General features: G+C 47.5%; 1 protein-coding gene across 1 annotated transcript in view; it reads right to left on the minus strand.

The window, feature by feature from the left end:
* Positions 1-26,081, minus strand: part of UNC119 (unc-119 lipid binding chaperone) — a 371,726-nt gene that overhangs the window by 179,245 nt on the left and 166,400 nt on the right. Inside the window, exon 4 of the mRNA XM_069226171.1 lies at positions 25,707-25,879. Within this exon, the coding sequence (XP_069082272.1) occupies positions 25,707-25,879 (173 nt within the window). The remainder of the gene's footprint in view (positions 1-25,706; positions 25,880-26,081) is intronic.

A 26,081-nucleotide genomic window follows, 5' to 3' on the forward strand; every position in this document is an offset into this window, starting at 1 on the left:
GGCCCAGTGGACTCTACCCAAGAGGGGGAGTCAGAGGGGGCCCGCAGCAACACAGAGAGCCCACAGAAGGCCAGGCAGCAACCACAGGAGTCCCACAGGACGGGGACACAAAAGTCCCACAAGAAGCACATGCAGCACTACGAAAAAGGCTCCCAGGCCGCCAGAGAACTACTCAAGAAGCTGTGCGTCGCAGGATGGAGAGCTAAGGGCTGGAGCTTCAGGATGCCTGAAGATCTTGTGGAAAGGATGCCAACAAGCTTTGGCAGCTGCAAAGGACACGGAGCACGGGGGTACTGTCCTGCGGGGCAGGCAAGGGCTTACCTCCGTCCACGTTGGACGGTTGGAAGAGAGGACCGTCAGGACCACTTCATTCCACCACCCGTGATGCAGCATCAACGCAGGTCAGCAGGAGACGGGATCCACGCAGCCTGTCGTCGTCGCAGTTGGTGTCTGCAGAAGCAGGGGAGTGACTCCTTTACTCAAGGGAGATTCCTTCTTTCTTCTGATGCAGGCTGAAGACGGGCCATCCTCAGAGCATGCACGACCGGAGAAATGTTGCAGTTGCTGGAAGGAGCTGGAGATACAATTTTGCAGGAAGCGTCTTGCTTCTTTGTTGCAGCTTGTGGGGTCCTGAAGAGTCCAAATGCAGTTTCTTTGTTCAGAAGTCGAAGTGGAGGTTGCAGAGGATTCCTGCTGGAGTCTTTCAATCTGAATCTGAGGAACCACCCAAGAGAGAGACCCTAAATAGCCCTGAAAGGGGGATTGGTCACCTAGCTGGGTGACCACCTATCAGGAGGGGGCTCTGACGTCACCTGCGGGCACTGGCCACTAAGATGCTCCCAGAGTTCTCTGCAAACTTTGAATCCTAGATAGTAAAAGCCAGGGGCCCTCTGGAGGAGCTCTGAGCACCACCCCTGGGTTGGTAATGGACAGGGGAGTGGTCACTGCCCTTTCCTTTGTCCAGTTTCACGCTAGAGAAGGGACTGGGGTGTCCCTGAACCAGTGTAGACTGGTTTATGCAAGGAGGGCACCAAATGTGCCCTTTAAAGCATTGCCAGTGGCTTGGGGAGGCTACCCCTCCCAAGCCTGTAACACCTATTTCCAAAGGGAGAGGGTGTAACTCCCCTCTCACAAAGGAAATCCTTTGTTCTGCCTTCCTGGGCTGCCTGTTAACCCCCAGAAGGCTGTAATGGCAATACTGGGGGTCCCCTAAGGAGCTCCCAGAGTGTATGGAATCATACAACTAATGCTTGCAAAAGCATTGGGGTTTGATTCCAACATGTTTAATATCAAACATGGCTATGTTCGGAGTTACCATTATGTAGCTGGACATAGGTATTGACCTATGTCCAGTCCTGCATAAAATGGCGTCCCGCACTTGCAAAGTCCGTGAAAGTGGGCCTCGAGTTCGTGGGGGCACCTCTGCTAGTGGAGGGATGCCCTCACACACAGGTACTTTGCACCCTGCCTTTGGGCTGGAAGGCCTGCCACAGGGGTGACTTATAAGTGACCTGGTGCAGAGAAATGTGGCAGTGAAAGGGTGCTTGCACCTTTTCACGCAGGCTTCAATGCCAGTCCTGCAGAACTCTTTGCTTGTGCCCCCTATGGGTGGCAAAATATAGGCTGCAGCCCATAGGGATACCCTGAAATCCTAATGCCCTGGCTACCTAGGTACCATATACTAGGGACTTATAATGGGGCACCACTGAGTGCCAATTCTGGGATGAAATACAGTGATAACAGTTACCAACAACTAAATGTAGGGGAGAGAGCATAACTACTGGGGTCGTGGTTAGCTGGATCCCAGCAGACACAGTCAAACACACTGACAAACAGGCCAAAAGTGGGGGTAACCAAGCTAGAAAGAGGCTACTTTCCTACAGGGAGACTTTTTGTAAGCTGTAATGGCTGCAAGATGTACCTTTATGGAGAAAAACTGCAGACCTGACTTTGCTAAGTGAAGAAGGTAAGCAAGGATTACATCTTCTTGCCCAAAATTAGATGGAGGTTATTTTGGGCACACCACTAATAAAACCTTTTCCATTTGAAGACATAGGTTTTTATAGTAGAAAGTCTTTTGGGACACTCTGAGGATGTCCGTACACTCCTGTGATGGGCCTAAATGTCCATATTGGAGGGATTGGGGTCAGGAGCCATGCAGTCAAGCTCAGTGAGGGAAGGGTGGGATGGAAAATCTTCTACCCAAGCTTGTGCAGGACAACCTTGTCTGCATGGCAATCTTTTGTATATTTTTTTCTGATAGGTGAAGCAGTTATGGAAACCGGCACTGGCGAGGCCATTCCCATGCTATAAGGATCATCCTGTTCCCCGAACTTGTACAGTTTGTTGATTACTACAGGACTCCGAGTTGGGGGGATGGTGGAGGCGTAAAAAGAAATCCACAGCCAGTTTATCAAAAGAGCATTACCCTTTGAACCTGGTTGGGAGAACTTGTATCTGTAGTTTAGGCATTCTTTGGTATTTGCGACTGCAAACAGGTCGATTTGTTGATGTCCCCATTCTCGAAAGATGTCTTGAGCAACGTTGTCGTGTAGAATCTAGTCGTGATTTTCGATGAAGCTGTGACTGAGAGAATCCTGGTAAGTGAATGGCTGTGATTGTCAAGTTCCTGGCAAGTAAACACTTCCGAATGGCTTGCACTTCCAGAGACAGGGGGCGAGAATGAGTCCCTCTTGCTTGTTTAAGTAATGCATCATGGTTGTGCTGTCAGTTTGGACCAGGAGAGAGCTTGTTGTTATAGAGGGATAAAAAGACATGATGGCTAGCTGCACCGCCCTTAGCTCCAGCCTGTTGATATGATATTGCTGTTGCTTTTCAGACCACACTCCTTGAGTTTGTAAAGGGCCCATGTGCGCGCCCCACCCTTGGAGGGAGGCATTAGTAATCAGTGTCTGAGTGGGAGAGTCTTGATGAAAAGGAACTCCCACCATTAGGTTTTAACGTTAAGACCACCATGGTAGCGATTGGATCGCAGCTTGTGAAAGAGTCAGTTTGTCGTTCAAAGGTTTGAAAACGGATTCCATTGATCTTCTAGAGATTGTTGCAGCAGTCTCATTTGCAATCTCTCGTGACGGACAATTAAAATTCAAGAGGCCATTGAGCCTAGAAGACATTCCACCTGTCTGGTAGATGGATGTTGAGTGTGTAGGAGACTGTAGCACTGAGACTGATTAAAGATAGTCTCTCCTCTGAAGGATACAATTTTGCTGATCTTGTGTTTAAAGTGTCACCCAGACAATGAAGCTTTTGAGTGGGGTGCTGTACTGACTTGTTTAAGTTGATTTGAAGGCCTAGCTTTTTCAGAGTCTCTACGCAGATCTGGTAATGTTCTTCCATCTGTGACTGGGAGGAACCTTTTATCAGCCAGTAGTCTAAGTAAGGCTACACAAACAGTCTTTTCTTCCTTAGGTATGCTGCGACTACAGCCATTCACTTTGAGAATGTGCACAGTGCCAATTTTAGACTAACAGTAGCACTTTGTATTGAGAGTGCTCGGATGCCACTTTGAAGTGTAGGAACTTGTGGTGTTTTGTGGCAATCAGGATGTGAAAGTAAGCATCCTGGAGATCAATCGAACGTATCCAGTCCCCCACATGGAGTTGAGGGTAGACCTGGTGAAGGGCCAGCATTCTGAACTTTTCCTTTCGTATGAATTTGTTCAGGACTCTCAGGTCCAGAATGGGTAGGAATTCCTGTTCGGGACCTTTCTTCCTCACCAGAAAATAGCAAGAGTAAATTCATAGTCCTTTTTGGAAACACGAAACTTCATCTATTGCCTCTTTTTGAAGTAGAATGGCGATTTCTTTTTTTAGGAGGTCTTGTTGATGACCTTATGATTTTGCATGTGGAATCTGAAACGTAGTGTGTAACCATATTGAATAATAATATTTAAGATCCACTTATCTTTTGTGATGGCGTGCCACTCATCCAGGTGTTTGGTGACACTGCCCCCCACCAGAGCAGGGAACAGAAAAAGGGGAAGTGAGGCTTCATTGTTTTGCTGGTGGTTTGATAAAAGATGCTGGTTATCGTTGAGTGCCTCTTCCACAAGCTGGTCTGCGGGAACGATAGTGTGACCAGGGTTTGTTGCTGTTGTTGTGCAGCCCAGTGAGGGGGGTTGAACCCACTGTTGATAGTACCATCCATCAAGGTATGAACTTTTTGCAGAACTCCTTTTGTTTCTCCAGACCTACAGCCTTACATGTATCCAGCTCTGTCTTCATTTCGGCCATTTCATCATCTGCAAAAGGAAGGTTTAAAATCATGTGTTGGGCTTCTGGGTTTAGGCCAGTGAGACAGAGCCAGGAAAGCCATCTGGTGCAGATGCTGTGGGAATATCCATGAGCCACCAGATCTGATGCATCCGTGGCTGCAATGATGACCCGATTTGACACTAATCCACCTTCTTGAAAGTCCTGCCTGTCTTCTTTAGGTAACGTGTCCGTGAATCGGACAAGCGAGTCCCACAGTGCTCTATCGCACCTTCATAATAAGGCAGCAGCACTAGCCACTTTCTTAAAAGATACTGAAGTACAGCACATTTTCTTCTCTATGGAATCTACCTTGATGTGCGGGTGTCTGCGCAGTCACACCTTGCCCCGGAAGTGTCAAAGGAGAATCTGGAGGGAATACAGGTTGTGAAGTGGCTTTTGGTGATGGCATACGCAGAGTCACTCTGGATGGAGAGTACGTCTGTGACCAGTCTGAGCCAGAGCTGTGAGGTGAAGCTCGCTCCACTTGCACACATTTTCAATCCAGCGTGGAGAGACCTGCGTTTCAGACTTAGGTCTGACTGCAGGAGTGTTTGGTTTATCAGACCCAGACAGTAGAATATGCACATCTGATAAATGTGAACAGCTTCTTGAAGTTTATATTCTTGTTTCTGACGTCAACCGTTGCTTTTCAGGTGGACTGGATGTTGACTGGTATGTGCTCGCCATCATCAGGCACTGTGTTGAGGGGTATTCTTCTCTGTCGACGGATGCCTTGATGTCAGCGACTGTGGTGCATCCTTTGACTCCGCCAGATCTTTTGATTGCCGATAGATTTTCGGGAAAAACTCAACATAGTGTGATGGGATTTTGACGTTGAAGGAACACTCAAGGGAGAAGCTTGTCTCGACGTGTGTGGTGATGCTCCGAAGGTACTCTTGACGTAGACTATGACTGAACACAGAGATATCTTGTCCAGTTTTGACATCCTACCTCTCGACTTCGATCAGGGTCACTGTCTTTCATGTCTGTCAGGAAATCTCCCTCTGTGGACTGTTTTACTATGAGAGGAGGGCTCTGTGAGGGAGGTACGAGACCCCCCAATGCCCCTTGCAAATCCGGACTTTCTTCTCTCCTGAAGACGTGCAGCCTAATCTTCTGTCTGTCCTTCAGAGTTCTTCTGGACAGAAGGCAATGATGGCATGTCTCTGGTTGATGGGAATCAGGCAGACAGATGGTACAGACTGAATGTGGGTCAGTCTGCTCCTTCTTTTTAACCACAAGAAGGGCACTTCACAAAGAGAGTGAAGGCGTGATTTGACAGAAAAAAACATTTGTTATGTCCGGAAAACAGTCCTTCTGTACACTAGGTACACAAATTTGTTGAATAAAACTAAAAACTGGAGTTTTCAAAGACTGTTTTGCTAACTTATCAAAAACAAGCAACAGGATCCTAATAGTAGGAGCTGGAAAAAAGAACTGACCTAACTGTCACATGCGGCATGATGGGAAACGGAGGGTCCTTTGAGGCTTTAAAGGTGTGGTGTCAGTTTTCTCTGTTATGCTTTACATGCAGCCTATTGGCTAACAATGATAAGTTACTTACCTGTAAATCCTAGTTCTCTTCCAGGGGTATCCTCATCAAAGTCATAAACATTGAATATTCCCGCCCTTGTGCGGGGACCCCGGAGCATATATAAAATATACACAAATTATACATGTGTAACAAACAGTCATGCAGGCTATCATGTTAAAAACAGGCTAAAATGCTTTATTTCTATGAAGTTTTTTTAAAAAAATTGTTTTTTATATTAAATACTACAATAGAGCATAAATATGTACCCAAGCTCCTAAAACTAGGCTTAGGGAAGTAAGCAGTAGCAAACTCTAGAGAAAAAATAGAAAAAACTGCATTGAAAAACAACGAAGCATTCTTAGCCAATAGGCTGCATGCAGGTTAACACAGGAGAACCATAAAAACTTTGGCACCGTGCCTTTAAGACCCTGAGCACCTCCAGTATCCCACCATGCCTCAGGGGTGAAGGAAAGGTGACAGTTGGTTCACAGTTAGGTCAGTTCTTTTTACGGTGACAATTTGTATAGCTGATTCCAGACACAGTCTGTCCTGCACCTCTAGGAGACGTGCGTCCGGGGAGGAGGGTGGGTTGTTTAGGACTTTGATGAGGATACCCCTGGAAGAGAACTAGGATTTACAGGTAAGTAACTTATCCTTCTCTTCCAGGGGATCCTCATCAATAGTCATAAACATTGAATAGATTAGCAAGCCCATCCCTAAACCCAGCGGACTGTCCGATAGAAGTGCAGGAATAGATATGTCTTACGCAAATAGATTTCTTAGAGAGGCCTGCCCCACTTGGGCATCCGCTCTTGCATCTGAGTCTAAACAATAATGTCTTGTAAACGTATGGACAGACTTCCATGTAGCAGCCTTACAAATCTCAGATATCGGAACATTGTTAAGGAGAGCAGCAGTAGCCGCTTTACCCCTTGTGGAATGCGCTCTAGGCCGCGCTAGTAATTGTTTATTAGCTAGCTGGTAAGTATTAACAATACAAGAAACTATCCATCTTGATATTGTTCGCTTAGATGCTGCCTCTCCTGTCCTTAAATGACCATAGTTTACAAACAAGCGGTTAAAGTGTCTAATCGATTTTGTCTTGTCCAGATACAATTTAAGCACTCTTTTCAAGTCTAATGAGTGCAATGCTTTCTCTGCCGGAGTCTCCAGATTGGGAAAGAACGTCGGTAAAGATATGGTCTGATTAATATGGAATTCTGACACCACCTTCGGAAGGAAAGATGGGTGAGTTCGAAGAACCACTCTATTGTCATGAAAAACCGTGTACGGTTCTTTTGAAGACAAGGCCTGGATTTCACTGACCCTCCTCGCTGAAGTAATGGCCACTAGAAAAGCCGTCTTCCACGTAAGGTGTTGTAAAGAGGCCTTATGTATAGGCTCGAAAGGAGGGCCCATAAGTTTTGCCAGGACTATGTTCAGTTCCCATGGAGGAGAAGGCCTCCGAATTGGCGGAAAAACTTTCTTCAAACCTTCTAAGAAATCCTTGACTACAGGTTTTGTAAAGAAGGATTCCTGAGAAGGTGACTTGCGATAGGCTGTAATAGCAGACAAATGTACCTTAATAGATGATACCTGCAGACCGGACTTCGCTAGATGAAGCAAATAGGACAGTATGACATCCTCCTGCGCCCGTATGGGATTATGACCTTTCTGACAGCACCATATGTAGAATCTCTTCCACTTAAAAGCGTAAGAACGCCGCGTGGAAGGCCGTTTGGACTCTTTCAAGATGTTCATGCACTCCTGCGAGAGCCCTAGGTGCCCATACTGCAGGAATTCAGGAGCCATGCTGTTAAGCTCAGAGAGGGTAGGTTGGGATGTAGAATCCTGCCCTCCATTCTGCTCAGAAGATCCGGTCTGCACGGCAGCCTCCTGTGAGGTTTTTCCGACAGGTTGAGGAGATCCGTGTACCAGAATTGTCGGGGCCATTGTGGCGCTATAAGAATCATTCTGGTCCTGGATCTGTAAAGTTTGCTGATCACTGCCGGAATGAGGGGAATCGGCGGAAAAGTGTAAAGAAATATCCCTGACCAGTCGATCAACAGGGCATTCCCTCGAGACCCCGGACGGTAGAACCTGGATGCGAAGTCTGGGCATTTCTTGTTTACTTCGTCTGCGAAGAGATCCAGTTGAGGCCGACCCCATTGCGCGAAGATGTATTCTGCGACTTCGCCGTGTAGGACCCAATCGTGAACGTCCTCCAGGTGTCTGCTTAGAAAGTCTGCTTCCACGTTCTGCTGACCTGGCAGGTGAACTGCTGTAATTGACATTCCTCTGGCCAGGAGCTAATGCCATATCGCTTGGGACTCTCACGATAGGGGTAGGGACCTCGTTCCCCCTTGTTTGTTCAAGTAATACATCGTGGTTGTATTGTCCGTCTGTATCAAGAGAGTTTTCCCCTGAATTAGCGGTATGAAAGACTTGAGAGCCAGATGGACCGCTCTGAAATCTAGCAGATTGATGTGGTACTGCTTTTCCTTGTCTGACCACAGACCCTGCGCTTGAAAAGGACCCAAATGAGCCCCCCATCCCTGAAGAGATGCATCCGTTACTAGGGTGTCGGATGGAAGCACCTAGTGAAACGGAGCACCCACTGACAGGTGAGGTCTGTGCATCCACCATCTCAATGACTGAAGTGCTACCGCCGGTAGCCGCACTGTGTCCTCCCAGCGACCTGTTCTTTGGCTCCAGTTGGTCTCCAATGCCTCTTGGAGGGGTCTCATGTGGAGTCTGGCATTTGGGACAATAAAAATGCACGATGCCATGGAGCCCAGCAGTGATGTCACCTGACGTGCCGTAGGTGCGCTGGCTCTCAACAGGTCCTGGCACTTCCTGTCTATTGAGGATAGTCGTTCCTCCGAAGGATACACTTTTTGGAGTTCTGTGTTTATGATAGCTCCTAGGTAGTGAAGATTCTGCGTTGGAATCAAGGTTGACTTCTGGTAATTGACCTGAAGACCTAGAGCTTCGCAAACTCCTAGTACATTGTCCCGATGGCTTCTCACCTGCTCCGGAGAAGAAGCCTTTAGTAGCCAGTCGTCTAGGTATGGATATATGTATATCCTTTGTCTTCGGAGATGTGCCGCCACCACTGCCATACATTTCGAGAAAACTCTTGGGGCAGATTTCAGGCCAAAGGGTAGAACTCTGAACTGGTAATGCTGTAACGCTACTCGGAGGCGCAGGAATTTTCGATGTTTGGGAGCTATTGGGATGTGAAAGTACGCATCCTGTAGGTCGATGGAGCACATCCAGTCTCCCTGATGCAGTTGAGGGAAAATCTGGTGAAGCGCTAGCATTCTGAACTTCTGCTTCCTTATGTATTTGTTCAGCAGCCGTAGGTCCAGAATTGGCCTGAAAACGCCCTCTCGACCCTTCTTTGCCACTAGAAAGTAACGGGAGTAGACCCCCTGTCCTCTGTGTGCAGGTGGAACCTTCTCTATGGCATTCTTTTTTAGGAGGGCGAGAGCCTCCTTGCGTAGCAAGCCGCGATGAGATGGATTGTCTTTGGTTGGTGGCAAGCGTGGTGGAGGCTGTTTGAAAAGAAGAGAATAGCCATGTTCGACAATATTGAGCACCCATTTGTCTCTTGTGATAGAGTGCCACTCGTGAAGATAAGCCGTAATACTTCCCCCCCACCGGAGTGGTGTACAGTGTCGAGGGAAGCGAGATTTCATTGCTTGGTGGGTGCTTTCGGAGTGGACTGTTGAGGTCTACTTGACCCTCGCTCCCTTGTGTTTCTCCGTTGAAAAAGAGGGCTGTGACCTTTGCGACCAATGAGGGGTTTGAACCCTCTGCTGGAAAGGGCGCCTGTCATACGGCCTGTACCTCCGCCTGAAATCTTTATTTCTTTCGAGGCCCACCGCCTTTATGGTATCCACCTCGGTCTTCATGCGAGCCATCTCTTCGTCTGCATGGGCACCGAATAGAGAGTTCCCGGCAAATGGGAGATTCAGGATGCGTTGTTGTGCTTCCTGTTTCAAGCCCGTGAGCCTCAGCCAGGAAGATCTCCTCGCACAGATACCATGTGCGTACCCATGAGCAGCCAAATCCGCCCCATCTGCTGCCGCGCTGATAACCTGGTTGGATACCAGGCATCCTTCTTGTAGTATCTCCTGGACATCTTGTCTGTCTTCTCTGGGCAATTTTTCTGTAAATCTACTGAGGGAGTCCCACAGAGAATGATCATACCTGCCCAGGAGCGCAGACGCACTGGAGACCTTCATTGCTGAAGCCGCCGTCCCGCATATCTTTCTCCCTAGAGAGTCTAGATGCCTGCTCTCTTTATTCGGGGGCACTGTGGATGAAGATGCCACCGAGTGGGTCTTTCGGGCTGCAGCTATGATAACCGAGTCCGGTGGCGGATCCTTTCTAAGGAATAAAGGGTCTTGTTCTGGAGCCTTGTATTTTTTTAGAATTCTAGCCGGGGCAGACTTAAGCGAGGCTGGGGCCAGAAAAGTGTCCATGGTTGGCTGCAACAAGCCAGGCACTAGAGGCAGCAACTTTTTCGACGCTGATCTCTGTTGTAGAGTCTCAAAGATGACCGATGAGGAGGTAGATGGTTCTGGAACCTCTATGTTGAGTTTCTGCGCTCCTCTTAGCAACACCTCGTTGAATGTGGTAATGTCATCCACCGGTGAGACTCCAGCAGGTGGTGAATCTGTTAGGGTGGGTGAGTAACGCCCGACAGATGAACCTGATGAAGACCAAGAGGGTGATCTTCTTCTTGACCGCGACCTGGATCTTCGTTGAGAGAGAGACCTGCTGCGAGACGCTGTAGCCGAGCGTCTAGGCCTCGCGGTCGGTTGGCGAGGAGCTGAACGAGCCCGTTCTGCCCTGGCTGTCGGTGATGGCGTTCTTGGCAGGGAGGCAGTAGGTGAATACGTTCGCGAATATTGCGAATCTGGGGAGGCCGCTGGTCTGTTGAGGCTCTCCAGCCATCTCGGAGATAGGTTGATGGGCGAGACATGCCCAGATGATGCCGCTCTTGACCGAGAAGAGTCGCTCGGTATGGAGACCACTGGAGATGGCGCCTTGTCTGGCGTGGGGCGATGTTCTGCTCCCTGTGGGACAGGTAAAACCTGAGTCGACGTCGATGGCTGTTTCGACGTCGAAGGGCGCCCAGCCGGTTGCTCATGCCTCGACGTTGAGTGCCTCGACGTTGAACGGCGATCCTTGGACCTCGACCTGCTCGCCGTCGCGTGCCTCGACGTGGAGCGATGGGAGGTCGACGGCAGATGTCTCTCGTGCTGTCGTGGTGATTTCGACGTCGTGTGTCCTGACGTTGGGGGGCGCACAGCCTTTGGCGGCGACCGGGTACGCCGGCGATGGCTCGACGTCAATCGGCGGGCTGCCGTCGACGGAGACCTGCCCCTGCGCTGATGTTCCCTCAACGCCGTTTCCTTCGACGTCGGGTGTGTCGCCGTCGATGGCGATCTATGCCGGTGAGACGGTGGTAGCGACGACGTCGACGGTTAACAAACAGGTACTTTCCTACCTGTCGACGTCGACCGGGCCATTCTCTCCTGAGAATGGCCTTCTGGCTGTCTGGGAAGTGAGGAGGACAATGTTCTTTGCCTCTCCTGAAGCCCATGTAGCCGGATCTTCTCTCTGTCTTTCAGAGTCCTCCTAGACATGTTCTTGCAGTACTTACAAGTGTCAGGGCAGTGACTCTGAGGCAGGCACACTATGCACAGAGAGTGGGGATCTGACTGGGCCTTCTTCTTCCCACAAGCAGGGCATTTGACAAAAAGTGAAGGCATTTTTCTGTCAGAAAAAACCTGCCTAGCTCAGACAAAGGTGTTATTTGTCGAGTGAAAAGTGAAAAAACACTTTTTTAAAGAATTTTTCTGAGAAAAACTCAGAAAAACTGAGAGCTCAATGCTCCAGGATCCTCTCAGAAAAAGCCGGAAAAAAGAACTGACCTAACTGTGAACCAACTGTCACCTTTCCTTCACCCCTGAGGCATGGTGGGATACTGGAGGTGCTCAGGGTCTTAAAGGCACGGTGCCAAAGTTTTTATGGTTCTCCTGTGTTAACCTGCATGCAGCCTATTAGCTAAGAATGCTTCGTTGTTTTTCAATGCAGTTTTTTCTGTTTTTTCTCTAGAGTTTGCTACTGCTTACTTCCCTAAGCCTAGTTTTAGGAGCTTGGGTACATATTTATGCTCTATTGTAGTATTTAATATTTAAAAAAATAAAAAATAAAAAAAAAACTTCATAGAAATAAAGCATTTTAGCCTGTTTTTAACATGATAGCCTGCATGACTGTTTGTTACACATGTATAATATGTGTATATTTTATATATGCTCCGGGGTCCCCGCACAAGGGCGGGAATATTCAATGTTTAGGACTATTGATGAGGATCCCCTGGAAGAGAATGTCTCTCATTTCCTTGCATTTTCATTTTCAAATAAAGGTTGGAATTATATTTCATAGGCTCTTTTTCTGCTTTCACAGAAATGTTTTACTGTTTGTTGAAGGTTTTTGAAATGAACTCATTGTAATTTCTGCATTTTTTTTTTTTTTAGCTCTGTAGACTTTCTCTCTCTCTCTCTCTTTATTCTTTTATACATGTGTATATATCTTCATGTAGTATACTATGTGCTCTGGGGTCCACACACGTGGGCATGACTATTCAGTGCTTACAACTATTGATGAGGCTCCCCTGGAAAAGAAGTGACCCAGCTTTTCTTCCAAAAGTAGCTTCATCTTTTCATTTAAACAGAGAAATTGTTTTGCCTGCTCTTCTCCCCAAACCTTTTCAGAGGAAGAGATTTGTTTCCATCTATTAGTTGTTCATAGAGCTTTATCCATTTACAATGTTCGTTCAGCCGAGTATAGAATGGTTCAGTTTCTTTTTGTAACTTTTGTAGCTGGTAACTGGGACATTCGCCCAAACTCTTCCACTTTGAGCAGGTGGGTTAAGCAAACATTGTTGCTGGCTTATTGTTCCTGTGGTGCCTCCCCTTTAGGCCCAATTAAGGGAAAGTCTATAAGGGCCATGTTGGCATCATGGGCAGCATACAAGGGTGTGTCACACAAAGACATTTCCAATGGAGCCATTTGGGCCCCCCAAATACATTAGTATTACACTATGGATTTCAGTTAGGGGGATCTAGTTCCACTGCTTTGGTTCAGGGGTTTTTTCTGCAATACTGGATTGAATTCTATCAAGAATAAATACGCTGTGTGTGGCATCCTGAAGACGTGCAGCCTAATCTTCTCTCAGTCCTTCAGAGTTCTTCTGGACAGCTTGCAATGATGGCATGTCTCTGGGTGATGGGAATCAGACATACATATGATACAGACTGAATGTGGGTCATTATGTGCCTTCTTTTTACCACAAAGGGCACTTCACAAAGAGTGAAGGTGTGATTTGACAGGAAAAAAAAAAAATTCTGTCAGAAGAACAGTTCTTCTGTACCCTAGGTACACAAATTTGTTGAATAAAACTAAAAACTGGAGCTTTCAAAGAGACTGTTTTGCCAATTTGTCAAAAAACAGCAGAACTTAGTGCACCAGGATCCTAACTGTAGGAGCTGGAAAAAAAGAACTGACCTAATTATCACCTGTGGGGCATGATGGGATACAGGGGGTCCTATGAGGCTTTAAAGGTGTGGTGTCAGTTTTCTCTGTTATGCTTTACATGTAGCCTATTGGCTAACATTGCTTCTCATTTCCTTACATTTTCCTTTTCAAATAAAGGTTAGAATTATATTTCATAGTCTCTTTTTCTGCTTTCACAGAAATGTTTTACTGTTTGTTGAAGGTTTTTGAAATTAACATTGTAATTTCGCCATTTTTTTTTTAGCTCTGTAGATATATATATAGTTAAAAGTGCTATGTACATTTATTCTGTTATACATATGTATATATCTTTATATTATAATAATATGTGTTCTGGGGTCCACGAACGTGGGCACGATTATTCAGTGCTTACAACTATTGATGAGGATCTCCTGAAAAAGAAGTGGGATTCTTGTGCTTATGAGCTGTGTACAGCCTTGTATTGAGCAGTAATGGCAGTCCACATTAAATGTGTTAAGGAACAATTGCTTAAATTGTTTAATCTGTGGTATTTTCTTTTTATAAACCATTTTTTCTTTTAGTTGAGAACATCAGAGTAACACAGTGCAGCAATCAGCATGGGCACAACAGAACTTGCATATAGCTATTTAGGTATTGAGAGATCTCCATTTAAAGCTTGATTTAGATATCGATGGATGAGTTACTTTGTCACAGCGGTGATGGATATTTAATCTGCCGAAATCTAAATCCCATAAGATTTAGATTTCAGCGGATGGGATATCCGTCATAGTTACGGTGTAACTCATCTGCCAATATCTAAATCAGGCCCTTGGTCATTGAGAATGCCAACATACTGCTGCCATCGCCCCCAGATCTCCCTGTACTAATTGGGCGACCCCTAGCTTTGTAAATAAGGTCCTCAAACTTTGTGTATTTGTCCATGGCTCTCAACCATTCCTACATGTGCAGTTGTTAATTTCCAGTTTATAGCAATGTCCCCTTTTGCCACTTTAGAGCCTATGATCAGCAAGGTCTGTTAATCAATAGCAATGTTTATAAATGGGGCTGCAAGAGTAAAGGTTATGTTACCAAATATTTCTTCAAATGACCTGAGACAGTGGCATGGCTTTTCACAAACTGAATAACACTTTATACACATCAAAGCACTAAGTTATATCAAATCTTTTATTTGTGTTTTCCGTGAAGGCGTGGAGCTCATATGCTAAGAAAGGCATAACGTACCACACTGCAGCTAAACTAAGTCTAAGCAAATGTGCAGGAATATTTTGATATAGACTGTGGGAAAGTGCCCTCTTGCTTGGCATTGTTACCCCCATTTTCTGCCTGTTGTCAGTGTGTTTGACTGTGTCCACTGGGATCCTGCGAACCAGGACCCCAGTGGCTATGCTCTTTCCCTTAAATGTTGCTAACTGTACCTTTTTCTTCCAACATTTGGCATACTGGTACCCTCCCATAAGTCCCTAGTATATGGTACCCAGGGCACTAAGGTACCAAGGGATCCCCATCGGCTGCAGCAGTTGTTCTGCCACCCATAGGGAGCCCATGCAAAGGCTTCTGCAGGCCTACCACTGCAGTCTGCGTGAAACAGGTGCATGCACCTGTTTTCACTACAGGTCACTGCTCCAGGTCACTGTAAGTCGCCCCTATGGTGGGCCCTCTCAGCCCAGTGGGCAGGGTCAGGTGCCCCTGTGTTACTAGCAGAGGTGCCCCCACTAACTCTAGTCCCATTTTCCTGGACTTTGTGAGTGCAGGAATGCCTTTTTATGCGTGTACTGGACATAGGTAACTACCCATGTCCAACAACTTAACGGTAACAAACATGTCAGAATCATATCCCAATACTGTTGCAAGTATTGGAAGTATGATTCCCTGCACTCTGGGGGCTCCTTAGAGGACCCCCAGCATTGCTACCACCAGTCTTACAGGGTTTTACGGACAGCTCAAGCTGCTGCCCCCCCCCCCCCCCCCCCACACACACACAGGTTTTTGCCCTCTGGCTGCTTGATCTGGTCAAGCCCAGGAAGACAGAACAAAGGATTTCCTTTGGGAGAGGGAGGTAACACCCTCTCCCTTTGGAAATAGGTGTTACTGCCTTGGGAGGGGTAGCCTACCCCAGCCACTGGTATGCTATGATGGGCACTTTTGGTGCTCTCTGTGCATAAACCAGTCCGCTCTGGCGCAAAACTGGACAATGGAAAGGGGAATGACCACTCACTTGTCCATCGCTTCCCCAGGGGATGGTGCTCAGAGCTCCTCCAAAGGGTACCTGGGTTCGGCCATCTTCATTCCAAGATTGGCAGGGAACTTTGGATGCATCGGAGTGGCCAGGCCAGGCAGGTGATGTCAGAGCCCCCTCCTGATAGGTGCTTACCTGGCTAGGTGACCAATCCCCGTCAGGGCTATTTAGGGTCTCTCTCTTGGGTGGGTCCTCAGAGTAAGCTTGCAATATTCCAGCAGGATTCCTCTGCAACCTTCATGTCGACTTCTGGCCACCGGAACTGCGACTGGACCCTCCAGAACCAGACAATCTGCCTTCAAGAAGAATAAGTCTCCTGTAACATTGTTTCCAGGGCTCCTGCCAGCTAGTGCAATATTTCCACCGGCTGTGCATCCATTGAGGGTGCCCTGTCTACTTCCATCTGCACAAGAAAAAAAAGAAGGTCTCTCCCTTGGAGTGAAGGAATCACTTTCCTGCATCCACAGGCACCTGCTGCAACGACTGGCTGCGTGGATCTCCCCTCATTTTGAGCTGCGTGGATCCTGAATCACAGGTGGTGGTCTGGAATAGTCCTCTTAGTCCTCTCTGCCAGCTGTCCAACTTTGGTGGAGGTAAGCCTTTGCCTTCCCATGCAGGACAGTACCCCTGTGTACTGCATCTCTTGCAGCCTGTTTGCATCTCCTCCAAGGGATCTTCAGGCAACGTGTACCTCCAGTCTCTAGAACTCCTTCCTGCGACACCCAGCCCTCTGTGTGGTTCTCCTTCAGTATGGGATCCCTTACTGTAGTGCTGCGTGGGCTCCTTCTGCAACTTCTGTGTCCCTATCCTGTGGGACTCCTGTGGGTGCAGCCTCTGCTTCTGTGGACCCTCTGTGTCATTGAGGGTCCCCTGTGACTCCCCCTCCTGAGGTGAGTCCTCCTGGGCCTTGTTGGTCCCCGGTAGCACCACTTTTCCACTGACTGTGAATTTGCCTTTGCCAATTGAATGAATTACTGCAACAACACCCATCTGCAATCTTCACTTCAGCATGGGACATCTTCTGCATCCATCAGGAACTTTTCTCCGGCTACAGTGCTGCAATACTGACCTGTTCTTCCTCACTGTTGACCAACTCCTGCAAGTACAGCTGGGTGGGTAGTAGCTCTTACTCCTCCTGGACTCCACTAACACTTTTGGACTTGGTCCCCTCTCTCCACAGGTCTTCTCCAGGAATCCACCGCTGGTTTCTTGCAGTCTTCTCTGGGTGTCCTTTTTTCATTTTCGTCTCTTTGGGTCGTTTGGGGAATTTCCAGTGATTTACTACTGCTTTCCTGGTCGCTAAGGGGTACTGTGTTACTTACCTTTGTGGTTTTCTAGTACTCCCAGCTCCCCTCTACGCATTTCACACATCTAGGTTGGAGTCCTGTATTTGCATTCCATTTTTTTTAGTATATGTTGGGCTCCCCCTAGGGTCACTTTTGCTTATTGGCATTTGCACTGTTTTCTAACCTTTTCAATGCCTATTACTGTTTACTATTGTATATATTTAGTGTATTACTTACCTTCCATTGGAGGGTTACCCTTCTAGTACTTTGTAGTATTGTGTTCCAAAAATAAAGTACCTTTATTTTTGTACAACTGAGTGTTTTCTTTCATGTGGGTAAGTGCTGTGTGACTACTGTGGTTTTTCATGAGCTTTGCATGTCTCCTAGATAAGCCTTTGCTGCTCATCCACAACTACCTCTAGAAAGCCTGGATTCTAGACACTGTCTACACTTCACTAAGAGGGGATCCCTGGTCCTAGTATAAAGGTGTAAGTATCTTGGGTACCCACCACACACCAGGCCAGCTTCCTACATCGACGCTTCAAGCCATATGTTAAAGGCACGCCTTTGACGAACAGAGTAGACGAACGAGTTACTTACCTTCGGTAACGACTTTTCTGGTGGATACATTAGCTACCTGTGGATTCCTCACCTAATGAATACTCCCATGGAGCCAGCATTCAACGGAAATCTTCTTCCTAGTCTCTGCACGTCGACGAGGACGTCACTCTAGCCCACGCGACGCCGTCTGACGTCATACAGGCAATAAGAGGTCCTCGACGACGTGCCGACGTCAGTACCAAAAATTTTTACGTGCATGAGAACAACCACCCAATGCAATGAAAGAGCAAGGCAACATCCCATAACCTTGTAAAATACACAATATTGCAATGAATAGCTGTAAATTTAATATAACGAACAAATATATGCAAATCATGTATGTACACAAAGATATATATATATATATATATATACACAGATAATATACACACGTATCCATATATACAACGTCTATTGCAACCTTGAAGACCAAGAGGAGCGCACTCAAGGATTACTTGGTAAGACCAGAAAGGCAACGGGGAGGCGGGTGGGACCGTGAGGAATCCACAGGTAGCTAATGTATCCACCAGAAAAGTCGTTACCGAAGGTAAGTAACTCGTTCTTCTGATGGATACAACTACCTGTGGATTCCTCACCTAATGAATAGAGTCCCAAAGCAGTACCACGCCCGGTGGCGGGTGCCTAAATGGTCAAACCAAGAAATCCTGCAGCACTGACCGTGCAAAATGGCCGTCCCTTCTGACCTCAGAGTCCAAACAGTAATGTTTCGCAAAAGTGTGAAGGGACGACCAAGTTGCGGCCTTGCAGATGTCAACCACAGGAACACCCCTGGCCAAGGCCGAAGTGGCCGACTTCGCTCTGGTGGAATGAACTCTAATGCCCTCAGGAGGGTCCTTCTTTGCCAAAGAGTAACAGATTTTAATGCAAAGAACCACCCACCTGGAGAGTGTTCTCTTGTGGACTGCCTTTCCTCTCCTCTTGCCCACGTACCCGATGAACAGCTGATCCTCCAGCCTGAAATCCTTTGTTCTATCAATAAAGAAGCTCAACGCCCTCTTTGGGTCCAGACGGTGCAGTCTTTCTTCCTCTTTAGAAGGATGAGGCGGAGGATAGAACGTGGACAAAGTAATTGTCTGAGCCAAATGGAAGGGTGAAACAACCTTCGGGAGGAAAGCAGCCTTGGTCCTCAACACCACCTTATCCCCATAAAAAGTTGTATAAGGGGGCTTTACCGATAAGGCCTGCAACTCACTCACTCTCCTTGCAGATGTTATCGCTACCAGGAAAACTGTTTTTATAACCAAATACCTTAAGGGGCAAGAATGCATAGGCTCAAAAGGGGACCCCATAAGGAAAGTCAGGACCAAGGACAAATCCCATTGCGGCATAACGAATGGTTTTGGAGGATATTTATTTAGAAGACCTTTCAAGAATCTGATAACAATAGGGGATTTAAATAACGATGGTTGGTCTGGAAGACAAATGAAGGCTGACAAGGCCGACAAATAACCCTTAATGGTAGCCACTGCACAACCTTTCTGCGCTAGAGAGAGAGCAAAAGACAAAACGTCCGATAGATGAGCATGTAAGGGATCAATCTGCCTCTCTCCACACCACGCAACAAATTTAGACCACCTATTAGCGTAGATAGATTTAGTGGAGTGTCGCCTGGCCGCTAATATAACATCCACTACATCAGGCGGGAGAGAGAAGGAACTCAGGTTGCCCCGTTCAATCTCCAGGCATGTAGGTGCAGACTCTGGAGGTTGGGGTGTAAAACCTGCCCCTGCGACCGCGAGAGGAGGTCTGCCCTGAAAGGGAGACGGAGCGGAGGGCACATTGAGAGTTGGAGAAGGTCGGAGTACCACACCCTCCTTGGCCAATCCGGAGCTATTAAGATGACTAGCGCCCGGTCTTGGCGAATCTTCCTCAATACTCGAGGAATCAAGGGTATGGGAGGAAACGCGTAAAGCAACTGGCCGCACCAGGTTATTTGAAACGCGTCCCCTAACGCTCCCTGCATCGGATACTGGAGGCTGCAGAATAACGGACAATGCGAGTTCTCCCGAGTGGCAAACAGATCTATCCGAGGAAACCCCCACATCTGGAAGATTAAACGGACTTGATCTGGATGGAGACGCCACTCGTGGTCACCCGAGAATTGGCGACAGACTGTCCGCACGTACATTCAAGACCCCGGCCAGATGATTTGCTACCAAGCAAATCTGATGGTCCTTTGCCCAAGACCATAGTCGAAGAGCTTCTCTGCAGAGAAGGTACGACCCTGCTCCTCCCTGTTTGTTTATGTACCACATCGTGGTAGTATTGTCCGTCAGGACCTGTACCGACTGACCACGAAGGGAAGGGAGGAAGGCCTTGAGAGCCAGGCGTACAGCCCGTAACTCTAACAGATTGATATGAAACATCTGCTCCTCTGGAGACCAAAGGCCTTTGATCTCCAGATCCCCCAGATGAGCTCCCCACCCTAGAGTGGAAGCATCCGTTATGACCGTGGCCACTGGTGGCGACTGCGCGAACGGCTTTCCTTGTGAAAGATTGTTGCTCGCAATCCACCACTTCAAGTCCACAGCAGCATCTCTGGAGATCTTGACAGCACCTTCTAGATCTCCTTTGTGTTGAGACCACTGCCTTCGGAGGCACCACTGAAGAGCCCTCATGTGCCAGCGAGCATGCGTGACCAACAGAATGCAGGAGGCAAACAGACCGAGCAGACGAAGGACCTTGAGGACTGGAACTACCGCTCCATTTCGAAACATTGGAACCAATTCCTGAATATCTTGAATCCGCTGAGGCGGAGGAAAGGCTCGACTCAATGTTGTATCCAGTACTGCCCCTATGAACAGGAGGCGCTGAGAGGGCTCCAGGTGAGATTTGGGCTCATTCACCGAAAAACCCAGGTCGAACAACAACTGAGTCGTTGACTGCAGATGATGCGACACAAGCTCCGGCGACTTGGCTTTGATCAACCAGTCGTCCAAGTAAGGGAATACTGCTATCCCCTTCCTTCTGAGCTCTGCCGCAACCACCGACATCACCTTCGTGAAGACTCGAGGTGCTGAAGTAAGACCAAACGGAAGGACCGCAAACTGATAGTGCTGCGATCCCACCATAAACCGGAGATACTTCCTGTGTGACTTGAGTATCGGGATATGAAAGTAAGCATCCTGCAAGTCGACAGACACCATCCAATCTTCCTTGTTCAACGCCCAAAGCACCTGAGCTAGGGTCAGCATCTTGAACTTTTCCTGTTTGAGGAACCAATTCAAGATCCTCAGGTCCAGGATTGGTCTCAACCGACCATCCTTCTTGGGAATCAGGAAATACCTTGAGTAACAACCTCGACCCCTTTCCTGCTCTGGGACCAACTCTACCGCGCCCTTTGAAAGGAGGACTTGTACCTCCTGTTCTAGCAACAGGAGGTGTTCTTCTGAACAATAAGATGGGCGGGGCGGGATGAGGGGCGGGAACTCCCGAAAGGGAAGGGTGTAGCCTTTTCCCACAATACTGAGAACCCAAGTGTCCGTTGTAATAGTCTTCCACTTGCGGAGAAAATGCTGTAATCTTCCCCCTACAGGAGAGGAGGGAGTGGGAAATGGTGGAAGCCTAAGGCTGCTTTCCCTGCTGCACCCCTCCAGAGGACGAGGAAGAGGCAGAGTGCTGCTGAGAGGCTCCTCTGGTGCGGGCCCTCCCTCTCCCTCTAAAAGATCTATAGGGATGGGAAGAGGCAGGTTGCTGGAATCTCCCCCGAAAGGAAGAGGAGGAAGAGCCACGCCCAAATCCCCGAAACCTCCTGAAAATCCTGGAAGAGGCAGAGGAAGAAGGAGCTTGGAGTCCTAGCGATTTGGCTGTGGCCCTGCTCTCCTTAAAACGTTCCAAGGCCGAATCTGCCTTGGCGCCAAACAGCTTGTCCCCATCAAAAGGGAGATCCAATAGGGTTGACTGCACATCTGCAGAAAACACCGAATTACGGAGCCAGGCCTGTCTCCTTGCCACCACAGTCGTGCCCATTGCTCTGGCCACCGAGTTGGTCGTATCCAGCCCAGCCTGAATAATCTGGGTCGCAGCAGCCTGGGCATCTGAAACAACATCCAAAAGACCCTGGGGAAGCTCCGTAAATGATGAGGAAATGTCCTCCATAAGAGCATGAACATATCTCCCCAGGATACAAGTTGCGTTGGTGGCCTTCAACGCCAGACTGCAGGACGAAAAGATTTTCTTGGACTGCGCATCCAGATTCTTCGAGTCTCTGTCCCCAGGCACCGTCGGGAAAGAACCAGGCGCTGATTTGGATGAACAGGAGGCCTGCACCACCAAGCTCTCCGGTGTAGGGTGCCTAGAAAGAAAGCCAGGGTCAGTTGGTGCAGCTCGATACCTCCTGGCTACGGCTCTATGAACCGCTGGGGAAGATACTGGTCTCTTCCACACCTCTAGCACCGGATCCAGCAAAGCGTCATTAAAGGGCAATAGAGGCTCTGCCGCAGCTGAGGCCGGATGAAGCACCTCTGTCAGAAGGTTCTGTTTTGTCTCTGCCACCGGCAAAGGCAGGTCCAGAAAACTAGCTGCCTTCCGTACCACTGCGTGAAAGGAAGCAGCCTCCTCCGTGTATTCCCCTGGAGACGAAAGATCCCACTCAGGGGAAGTGTCCAGCCCACTGGCTGTATCTAGACCATGCAGTCCATCAACCGAGTCCTCTAGTTCTCCTTCTTCCAGGACTCGTTGGTACTCCTGCTCCTCTAATAAACGGAGAGCACGTCTCCTCGAATGAAGCCTCTGCTCGATACGCGGAGTCGACAATGCCTCCGCCGAAGCCGAAGATCGGCGCCGATCTTCAGAAGCCACCGACGCCGCGTCCGGCGCCAAAGGTAACTTCGGCGCCGATGAAAGACCACTCGGAGCGGATGGACCCACCGGAGTCACAGGATGAAATCCCGACGTCGACGGGATGGAAATCTCCGGGGCCAATCCCTCCGAAGCCACCGGAGCGGCCACCGGCGCCGAGCCCACGTTCCCAAAAGGGAGAAAGGGCATAAAGGGTGCCGGCCGTAGAGGCGCAGGATCACCCAATGAAAAGGCCAAAGGGCCAGTCGGAGCACCCCCTGGAGCCATCTGTTGGAAGATGGTATACATCGCATTTAGGAATGCGGTACTATCGGCTCCAGGGGTGGGAAAAGCCGGATACTGGGGTGCCTGTATCGAAGGCGACCCCGACGCCGGCCTCGACGTCTGCGACGCCGGGGACAACACCAGAGGCTGCACCACTTCAATCACCGACGCCTGTCCAGGTGAAGTCGGTGACGCCGGAGAGGGCAACGGCGTCGATGGATGCGGCGTGACCGTGGGACTGACCTCCCAAGTCCTCCGGCGCCGATCCGAAGACCTGGAACGAGTCTCCTTGCTCGAATGGCGCCGTGATTCTCTACGGCGCCGGGAGTCTCGATGACGCCGATGCCTTGGCGAAGAAGACTTCTTATGATGTTTTTCTTTCTTCGACTTCGCCATAAACAACTTCGCCTCACGTTCCTTGAGGGCCTTTGGATTCATGTGCTGACATGAATCGCAAGTCGAGACGTCGTGGTCGGAGCTTAAACACCAAAGACAGTCGGAGTGAGGATCCGTAACTGACATCTTGCCCCCACACTCACGACAAGGCTTAAAACCCGACTTTCTCTGCGACATTATTACTGCAGCGAAGGACTACGCAGCAAAAAATACACTGTAACCACGAAAGTAACAGTTGCTCCCTCGAAGATAACCGTTTCGAATGCACGGAAAAAAGGGAACTGACGTCGGCACGTCGTCGAGGACCTCTTATTGCCTGTATGACGTCAGACGGCGTCGCGTGGGCTGGAGTGACGTCCTCGGCGACGTGCAGAGACTAGGAAGAAGATTTCCGTTGAATGCTGGCGCCATGGGAGTATTCATTAGGTGAGGAATCCACAGGTAGTTGTATCCATCAGAAATAGTTTTTGGCAGCACCCCCTAGGTGTCAAACCAAGCTCCCAATAAATGAATAGGATGTAGAAATGTCTGCTCCCAGGACCTTTGCTTCTTATATCTTCCAGAAAAGCATTAGATCTATGATTTATTTAAACTAAAACCCAACTTGATCTCATTGTAGTTTGATGGTGTAGTAGGCAACAATTTCCGCAAGCTAATAAAGTTTCGGTCTAAGATGACAATTGTCAGTTTAGTGCAATATGGGATGTGTGCAGATTCCAAATTGAGCAGAAAAGGGCAGATCAAATGGAAAGCCGCCCCCTGATCTGATGTATAAAAGCTAAAAAGTAAGGGAGGTGAGGACACAGCTTTTGTTCAGCCCATCACAGTAATGAGTATGTGTCTATTTACTTATTTTGGCATCATTATAGTGTTTTATCTACATTAGTTCTAATACTCATTGTAGATATCTTGTGCTTATAACTTATGTGTTCAGTTTGACTTATTCTGTTTGCTTGGTGATCCCTGTTCTGACCCTACTAGGATCAGTTGTTCCTATGTTGGTGGAGGGCTTTGTACAATCAAACTTCTGCTTGGCATTAAATGGCGTGTTACCCTTATAACACAGGCTAGTACAAATCCTTTTTGATAAGTGAGAATTCATGCCCAATCCGATGTGCACACAAATGTGTATAAAAACCATGCACTGCCTTCAGGAAAGAGTTCCTTAATTTTCATCAAATAAGTTATCTATCAACCCTGCTTGCCTTAAAGCTGCAGAGCAGCATTTTTAGCTTCTGAAAGGTAGTACCAACATTGTGCAGTCATGTGTCAAGTTTTTTTTTGTTTTTACATTATTGTTCCTTCACAGATCCAGTCGTCCAATTCCACTTTGAAACTATTTCAATTCCACGTGGAATTTTTAAAGAAAATTAAGTACATTTTGTCACTTTCAAAAGAGATGCATTGGCCTGTGATATGAGCAGTTATTTTTACACAAGAGTTATCTATAGTGAAAATCACTTCAGAATAATGCATAAGGGTGAAATGGTTTGATAATTTGGACATCAATGAAGACCACATGATATGGAACTCAAATTATATGTACATCTATCAAGCACACTACCAACATCCACAGGTAACTCTACCACATCAAGGTCCTGGACTATTGGTCCTTTTGAAGGGCTATGATGTGGACCCACCATAACATAATGTTGGTATTGCTGGGAAGATTTAGGCATATTCTGAGAATTGTAAGGAACCGTGAAAGATTCCTATGGAGGGGACGTTCCGTTTATTTTATTAGTCAACTCGTCAAGAAAAGCATCCAAAATCCCAGATTTGTAATGTTTCCGGTCAGGACAACACTAGGGTGAGAAGAGCTGGTGATAGCATTCACCTTATCCACTGACATTGGTGAAGTATCCACCTATTTTGTGAAATCAAGAAGCACTATAGGAAGAGATTTTAGAGATCGGCCAGTGTCAACTGTACTAGAATAAACGCTAAAACCTCAAGTCTAATGTCAGTGATGTTGGTTAAAAGCACATGAGGGCCCTTAGAAAATGAGGACCCCAAAAAATGAAACATACAACTAAGGCACAGAATAATTACGTTCTCAAAGTGGAGCACCTGAAAGTACCTCTGAAGGAACGATAAATAACTCAGATGGATCAAACTCGGATTAATTCAAATTCTGATTGTTATCAGCATGTGAAAAGTTTACAGATTCAGAAGTACACCACCACCTCCAATATTGTATGAGATGAGATACAAATTGTTGAATGTTCTTGGGGCTTAGATAAAGAATCTATCAAAAACTAAAATTGTTTGGATGCGTACCTCCATATTTCTGTCTTGACTGTATTCTTTTTTATGATTTAAAACAGTAGCAGAGCACTCTCTGATACTAGTTGAAAGCCTGTGTTTGCCCTAATTAACTTTATTTCCTTTTCAAGTGCCATATCTGGATTCCAGTATTTTCAAATGGCCGGGAAAGGAACAACATATCAAGGATGATTCTTTCAATCTCCGAATGAGTGGCGTGAACGAATGCCAATCAAACTCCTTGGAGGCAGACCCAAAGTCAGATCAACCCTATTGTTACAATTGGTACCAAGGAGGAAGATTTCTTCATTGAGATGAAAGTTGCCATTGTACATATTACCTTATTAATCAGGTTTGAGAGTCCAGAACATGACAATAACAAAAGATCCAATTATAAAGAATGAACACCGCAAAGACAATAGGCACACAATTTTCCTGAAGCAGCCAATACTCACTAAGATCCTCTGATAGCTGTGGGAACTCATAGATGTGCTCACACGTGTTTTTACTGCTTGGAATGCAGAAGCCAAACTCAAAGTCGAAGCTCTTCAGAAGCTGCTCACGGAAGTAATGTCGCTCTATCATACGAAAGTTGTTGATTGGTTTGTCTCCTACTGTGAACTCGACTCTGCAGAGAAAGGGGCATAACAAAGAAAACAAGGTAAATTGACAGCACTCATTACTGAACTGTGCTTACAGCAGAAGTGCAAGAAAAGTCCGCACAACTTCTTGAACAAGTGGAGAGCACTCACTGTACAACTTGCTTTTCCCCAAAATAATTGTTACTTCCATTCCCAAATAGCAATACTGCTTAGGTATTCCCATTGCCT

This window comes from Pleurodeles waltl, chromosome 3_1, assembly GCF_031143425.1.
Source record: "Pleurodeles waltl isolate 20211129_DDA chromosome 3_1, aPleWal1.hap1.20221129, whole genome shotgun sequence".
Classification (NCBI taxonomy): Eukaryota; Metazoa; Chordata; class Amphibia; order Caudata; family Salamandridae; genus Pleurodeles; species Pleurodeles waltl.